The 7830-nt window shown below is 55.7% G+C and overlaps 1 protein-coding gene across 1 annotated transcript; it reads right to left on the bottom strand.

The window, feature by feature from the left end:
* Nucleotides 1-6: 6 nt before the first annotated feature.
* On the bottom strand, nucleotides 7-6841 carry EPPK1 (epiplakin 1; the record flags this gene model as incomplete). Its single annotated transcript, XM_008943648.1, has 1 exon — nucleotides 7-6841. A coding segment is annotated over exon 1 (6835 nt), but the record flags the coding sequence as incomplete, so codon positions are not given.
* Between the last annotated feature and the right edge of the window lie 989 nt (nucleotides 6842-7830).

Raw genomic sequence — 7830 nt, 5'->3', positions numbered from 1 at the left:
CGGTGCCCTGCCGCAGGATGCCCTTCCACATAGCTTGGTAGATGCTCATCTTCTCCATCTTCTGGGGGTCAGTCTTGGAGGGCACCATCACACCGGCAATGCTTCCAGTTCCCTCCAGGTACCTCCTCACACTATCCATTTGTGCTATGTCTTGTGCCGTCTCTTTTCCTTCATGGAGTTTTTCCATTGTTTCTTCTGTGATTATCTGTGCACTGAGAAGTTCTGATGCTGTTATTTGTTGTCTGATTCCCTGGAACCAGATGTCAGTTCTGTCCTCTTCTTTTTCCTCAATGATCTTTAGTATTGTCTGTATGATTCCCTGTATAATATGATTGGATTCCTCCTTATATTTTTTCACCAGTTCTTTTCTTTTCTCTTCTGTGATGTACTCTGAGCAGAGAAGTTCCCACAGGGACAACACTTGTCCTTTGTATTTTCCAACAGGCACTTGTACCTTTGTAGATAACAGGGCTTTTTTTGTTTGCTCATCGATGTAGAAGTAGTCATCTTCTTTTTCCATCACCTGCAGCAGATACAAGCCAGTATCTCTGTCTTTGGAGCATCTCTGCAGGAGCTGACTGTAACTGATCTTCTCATGCGTGTTTGGATCTGTAAAACCTTTGCTGCCATGGTCTGGGTCGGAAAGCAGGAGGAACGTGTCATCATCCAGGCAGCCGCGCCGGTAGGCCACCTCCACGGGCAGGCGGTGGCTGTGCACGGGGTCGATGATGCCGCCGGTGGCGAACTGGGCCTCGAGCAGGCGGATGCCGTGCTCCTTGACCATTATCTTCTGCCTTATGGCCTGGAAGAGGGAGATTTTCTTTCCTGTGTGAGGATCCGTGTATCCCGTCACAGCTTTCTCTGCCGTCAGGAGCTTCTCACGCAGCTCGCTGCCCACCAGCCCTGAGGAGATGGCCTCTTCCACAGAGAGCCTCTGATTTTCCAGTGGGTCAATGAGGAACCCAGTGGCAGCCTGTGCCTCCAGCAGCCCCTCCGCACATTGCTCTGTGAGGAGGCCCTTCTTCAGGGCCTGGTATATGCTCATCTTCTCTTTCCTTTTTGGGAGCAGAACCCCAGCAATGCATCCAGTGCCATCCAAGTACCTCTGGACAGTGTCTCTCTTCGTGAGGCTGGCGAGCGTGAGGCTTCCATCCTGCAGCTGGTCCAGAGTTTTCTTGTCGATGATCTCAGAGTTAAACAATTCTGATATCGACACATCCTCCCGGAGTCCTTTCACCTTGAGGGCTTCTGCTCTTTGTTCCGTGTCCTCAATGATCTTGTAGATGAGGGCTATAAGGTCCTCCAGTGTTAGGGTTTTGCACTTGTACTGCATCACTAGTTCTTTCCTTTTCTGCTCAGAGAAGTAATGAGAGCAGAGAACTTCCCAGATGGAAACTGTTTGGTCCTTAAACTTCCCAATTTTCACTTTCAGGGGCTTTGAGCGCAAAACCTGTTTGGTAGACTCATCGATGTAGAAGTACCGTCCTCCTTCCTGTACAACCTGTAGCATGTACAACCCTGTCTCTGAATCTTGGACGCACCTCTCCAGAAGCTGCATGTAGGTGAGGTTCTCGTGGGTGTTGGGGTCGAAGAAGCCCTTGGTGTCGTCAGAGGGGTCGGAGAGGCTCTGGTTCATCTCCTGGTTGAAGTAGCCACGCTGGTAGGACACCCCCACAGGGATGCGGTGGCTGGGCACGGGGGCGATGATGCCGCCGGTGGCGATCTGGGCCTCGAGCAGGCGGATGCCGTGGCTCTTCACAATCAGCCCCTGGTTCATAGCCTCAAAGAGGGACATCGGGGCTTTGGTGTAGGGATCGGTGTAGCCCGTCACGGCCTTCTCAGCACAGAGCAGCTTCTCAAAAATCTCCCTTCCGATTAGACCTGCAGTTAACGCTTCCTCCACCGAAAACTTCTGGTTTTTCACCGGGTCGATGATGTAGCCGGTGGCTGCCTGTGCCTCCAGCAGCACCAGAGCTGTCCCTGGCCTCAGGATGCCCTTCCTCATGGCCTGGTAGATGCTCATCTTCTCATAGCTTGGCTGTATGAGGACCCCTGCTATGAAATTGCTGCCTTCCAGGTACCTGCGGACTGAGTCCATTTCAGTGACTTCTTGGACTGTTTTCTTACCCTGGTTGAGCTCGTCGAGGGTTTTCTTGTCTATCAGCTGGGACTGGAAGAGGTCACTGGCGGACACTCTTTTCCGCAGGCCCTTGAACGCAAACTTCTTGCCTTGTGCCTCAGTCTCTCTGATGATTGTGGTGACAATTGTTACGATTTCTTGCAGCACTTCAGTATTCTCACCTTTGTATTTTTGCACTATCTCTCTTCTCTTGCTGTCTGAGAGGTATTCAGAGTTGAGAAGGTCCCAGACTGACACCGTCTGTCCTTTGAACCTCCCTATGTTGACGCATACGGTCACAGATTTCAGCACCTCCATGGTTTGTTCATCCACACAGAACATGGCATCTTCTGACAGAGGAAGGAGCCAGAGGCCTGACTCAGCCTCATGGATGCACCTGTCCTTCAGCTGCTGGTAGGTCACGTTCTCCTTCGTGTTTGGATCCAGAAAGACTTTGGTGCTGTCGTTCAGCTGAGAGAGGGTTTGGCTGAGGTCCTCGTCGTAGAAGCCGTATTTGCAGGCAGCCTGGACTGGAAGGTGATGGTGGTGAACGGGGAAAATGATCCCTCCTGTGGCCAGCTGGGCCTCCAGCAAGGGAATAGCATCTCCCAGGGGAATCAGCTCTTTCCTGAGTGCCTGGCACAGCGAGATGGAGCTCCCTGTGTAGGGGTCCGTGTAGCCAGTCACCGCCCTCTCAGCTAGAAGGAGTTTCTCAGTGAGCTCCTCACCAACAACAGCCGCTTTCACGGCGTCCCTCACGCTGAGCCTCTGGTTTGTGGTTGGGTCCATTAGATGTCCTGTAGCCACCTGAGCTTCCAGCAGCCTCAGAGCAGCCCCAGGGAGGAGGAGGTTGTTTTTCATGGCATCGTAAAAGCTCATCTTCTTTTTGGATGCCTCTATGAACACCCCGGCAATGCTGCCTGTGCCCTGCAAGTACCTTTTCACACTCTCCATCGCAGCCACTTCCTCAGGAGTCCTTATGCCCTGGGCCAGTTCTTCAAAGGTCTTTTGAGTGATGATTCCAGTGTCCAGCAGCCAGACGGCGGGAACGCCGCCCCGCAGGCCTTCCAGGGTGATCTGGGAGCCGGCTTTCATTTCCATCTCCCCAACCAGCCTGAGCACAAGAGCGACCAGCTGCTGCAGCGACGCTTCCTCAGAGCGGAACTTCTCCATGAAGTCACTCCTCTGCTCCTCGGTGAAGTACCCAGAGTGGATGAGCTCCCAGAGGGAGACCCCTCTCTCCTTCACCATCGTTTCCTTGAAAATCTGTTGGATCTGTTGGTCGGTGTAGGCAGGAGCAGCTGTTTGTGCCAGAGGCAGCAGGTGGAAGCCGGAGGCCTCGTCCTTCTGGCAGCGTTTGATGAGCTCAGCGTAGGTCACCGTCTCTTTGCTGTCCGGGACGCAGAAGGCTCTGGTGTTGTCACTGGGCGTAGAAAGGGCCTTGCTTGTACCCTCATCCAGGCACCCTCGCTTCTGTGCAGATTCTACGGGGATGTGGTGGCCACATGTCGGGTCGATGATGCCTCCTGTAGCCATCTGCACCTCCATCAACTGCATGGCCTGCTTGTCTGTGATCAGTCCCTTCTTCATCGCCTGGAAGAGGGGGATCTTCTTGCCTGTGAAAGGGTCCTTATAGCCTGTGACAGCCCCTTCTGCATGCTGCAGCTTCTCGTGGACTTCTGGCCCAATGATGCCCTCCCTGACGGCGTCATCCACACAGAGTTTCTGGTTATTCACTGGGTCAATGATGAAGCCAGTGGCAGCCTGGGCCTCTAGCAGCGGGAGGGCTACTCCTGGTACCACTATGTTTTGCTTCATGGCCTCATAAATGCTTATCCTCTGGTTTGATGGCTGGAGGACGATCCCCCCGATGCTGCCAGAGCCGTAGAGGTATTTCCTGACGGAGTCCATGCGCAGGACTTCCTCCGGCATGACGGATCCCTCCAGCACCTTCTCAAACAGGGCCTTGTCGATGACCCCGGTTTCCATCAGGTGGTAAGCGCTGACACTGCCTCTCATGGCCGGGAACTTGATGGGAGCCCATTTCTTCATCTCCTCCTCCAGCATGACCCGAATGTGCTCCAGGCTGAGCTTCCTCAGCTGGTAGTGGTTGAATATCTCCCGGCGCCTCCCCTCACTGAAGTACTCGGAGTGCAGCAGGTCCCACACCGAGACCTTCTGCCCTCGGAGCCGCCCAAACCTGACGGGCAGCCAGGAGCTCCTGAACACCCGTCTGGTGGCATCGTCGACGAACTGGCGCTTCCTGCTGTTCAGGGGCAGGAGGCAGAGCCCGGTGGACGTCTCCGTGATGCACTTCTCCTTCAGCTGCAGGTAGGTGAGGTTCTCATGGGTGTTGGGGTCGAAGAAGCCCTTGGTGTCATCGGTGGGATCAGAAAGGATTAAGTTCATCTTCTTGTCAAAGTAGCCGCGCTTGTAGGCCACCTCCACAGGGATGCGGTGGCTGTGCACGGGGTCGATGATGACGCCGGTGGCGATCTGGGCCTCGAGCAGGCGGATGCCGTGCTCCTCGACGATGAGCTCCTTCTTCATGGCCTGGAAGAGGGAGATCTTGTCACCCGTGTAAGGGTCTCTGTAGCCAGTGACTGATTTCTCTGCAGCCAGTAGCTTGTCGTAAACATCGGGGCCAATGACATTGGCTCTTAGAGCTTCATCCACAGAATACCTTTTATTGGCAGTGGGGTCAATGATGAACCCAGTGGCAGCCTGTGCCTCCAGGAGGATCAGTGACGTTCCTGGCCTCAAAAGCCCTTTCCGCTTTGCCTGGTAGATGCTGATCTTCTCCTGGGAGTCAGGAAGCAGCAGCCCACCAATGCTACCTGTCCCTTGCAGGTACTTCTTGACGGTGTCCATGCCCACAACTTCTTTGGCTGATGTTTCTCCCTCCTTCAGTTTCTTAAACAAATCTTTGTTGATGATTTCAGAGCTGAGGAGCTGGTCAGCTGTCACCCGGTCCCTCAGCCCTTCAAAGGTGACGTTAGCGGTGGAAGCCATCTCCTCAATGGTGGCACTGACGGCCTTGCCCAGTTCTTGTGCAGAGAGCGTTCCTGCCAGATACTGCTGAGCCAGGGCGGCTCTCTGCTCACTCTGGATGAGGTCTGAGAAGAGGAGTTTCCAGACAGACTCTGGCTTTCCCTTGAATTTGCCCAAAGCAACGGGGACCCAAGTGTTCTCCAGGGCTGTTTGAGTCCTGTGATCAAAGAAGAGGTGGGTTCCCTCGGACCCTTCTCTGCTGTCTCCACCCAGCGACAGCAGGAGGAGCCCCGTGCTGGGGTCGGTGACACAGCGCTTGAGCAGCTCTGCGTAGGTCAGCTTCTCCTTGGAACTGGGGTCAAAGAACCCCTTCATGTCATCAGTGGGGCTGGAGAGGAGCTGTCTTGTGGCCTCGTCCAGGTACCCCCACTTGCAAGCTGTCTCTGTGGGGACACGGAGGTGCCTGCCCGGGGCAATCACACCCCCTGTGGCCACCTGAGCCTCCAGAAGGCAAATGCCATGGTCCTTGGGGATGAAGCCCTTCCTGATGGCTTGGAACAGAGAGAGCATTTCTCCAGTGCAAGGGTCCCTGTATCCAGTGATGGTCCTCTCAGCTGAAGACAGTTTCTCATGAAGCTCTGGGCCAATGAGACCCACCCTGATGGCCTCATCAACAGAGTAGCTCTTGTTCTTTATGGGGTCTGTCAGGCTGCCGGTGGAGGCCTGAACTTGCAGGAGCATCAGAGCAGCACCAGGCACGAGAAGATGCTCCCTCAGCGCCTGGTAGAGGCTCCTCCTCTCGCTGGAAGGCAGGACAACACCAGCCACGCTCCTCATCCCACGCAGGAACCGCTGAACGGAGTCATCCTCTGCTACCTCCTGGGCAGAAACCCTGCCCTCCTCCAGAGCTCTGAACGTGTCGGGGCTGATGATGCCAGAGTCCAGCAGATCCCTGCTGCTCACCCTCCCTCCCAGCCCTGGGAACGTGATTTGCAGGGGCAGGAGGAGGAAGCCTGAGGCCGGATCAACCACACACCTCTTCATGAGCTCGGCGTAAGTGACCTTCTCCATAGTACTGGGGTTGAGAAACCCTTTGCTGTCCTCATTGCTGGGGTCAGAGAGGAGCTGCCTCATCTCCTCATCCAAGTATCCCTTCTCACAGGCAAGGTCTGCTGGGAGCCGGCAGCCCGTGGCTGGGTCCACGATGCCGCCGGTTGCCATCTGGGCCTCCAGCAGCCGGGTGCCTTGTTCCCTCCCGACCAGGTCCTTCTGGATGGCCTGGTAGAGGCAGATCTTCTCTTCTGTGTAGGGGTCCACAAAGCCGGTAGCAGCTTTCTCTGCAGTGAGCAGCCTCTCCTTCAGCTCCAGCCCCACCAGCCCCAGCTGCACGGCTTCTGCCACAGAGACGTGCCTGCTCCTCACCGGGTCCGTGAGGGAGCCCATGGCAGCCTGGGCCTCCAGAAGGCAGAGGGCTGAATCCAGACTCAGGAGGTGCTCTCTGGTGGCATCATAAAAGCTCATGACCTTCTTTGAAGCCTCAACATAGACTCCGGCGATGCTGCCATTGGCCTCCAAGGGCTCACGAGAAGCATCCATCACCGTCACCTCCCCACCAGCTGCTTTCTTCTCTTTGCAAGGCCGCCCCTCCTGGCAGAGGTGGTTTGCTCCTGGCAGGTCCTCCTGGTGAGGGACGGGGTCAGTGTGGCCGTTGACGGCTGGCTTGCTCTCCATCCTTCTGCTGCACTCCCTTCACTGCTGTCAAGACTCTCTGGAGAGGAGAGAGAACAGGAAAGGTCAGTGAGAAATCACTTTTGTATGGTTGGCATGCTAATTACAGGGGGAAAAAGACGAAAAAAACCTTCACAGGCAGGAGGAACAGCCAAGGGCTGATAGTGGTCAGGGCACAGTGGCTGACCCTAAACTCAAAATGCTGAGCCAGACCCAAGCACCTCAGCTAGACTTGCTGTGGCACCAGGATGTCTCTGAGCAAGAGAGGCTGTAGCAGAGGCACTGATGGGACTCATGGATCCCCAAGCTCCAGCGAGGAATAAAATCCATACGAGCTGCCACAGCCATTTGGGCACCAGCCTGTGCAGGGCCAGTCTCTGCACAGAAACCTTGCAAAGGCTTTTTTCTGGGCAAAGCACCGGCCAAAAGCAGAAAGCCCCAGGCAGGACCACTCTGGTCCCTGGCACGCTCCCCATGGCAGCAACGGGCACTGGAGCCAACAGGCATCCAGAAGAAGTTGCAGAGGCTCTTTGCCGGGTGCCCACTGCGCTGAGATGGGGCATCTCCCCTCCTTGCATTGCTCAGAACTTGTGGGGAGGGGGACACCAGAAGGAGAGGCAGGAGAGTGCAGTAGATTGCACTGGTACAGAATCATCAAATCATAGAACCATCAAATTGCTTTGGTTGGAAGAGGCCTTTAAGCCCCAGGATTTGAGGTTTGGCCTCCCCAGTGCCCAGTGCAGGGGCACGATCCTGCCTTGCACCTGCTGGCCACACCAGTGCTGGCCCAAGCCAGGATGCCGGTGGCTGCTTTGGCCAGCTGGGCACACACTGGCTCTGGCATGTTTAAAAAGCTCCTGGGCACACGGGTACCAACCACAATGCTGCCATTTTACAGTCAAATTGCGGTGCCGGTGGCAGCAGGAGGCCAGTGCCGGGCTGTGCACGCCGGTGCCTGGCAGGTGCTGGTGGCTGAGCACGGGCTGTGCAGA

Source organism: Merops nubicus, unplaced genomic scaffold (assembly GCF_000691845.1).
Source record: "Merops nubicus isolate BGI_N331 unplaced genomic scaffold, ASM69184v1 scaffold38147, whole genome shotgun sequence".
Taxonomy (NCBI): Eukaryota; Metazoa; Chordata; class Aves; order Coraciiformes; family Meropidae; genus Merops; species Merops nubicus.
The sequence above is the reverse complement of the archived record's forward strand: the minus strand, read 5'-3'. Positions and strand labels throughout refer to the sequence as shown.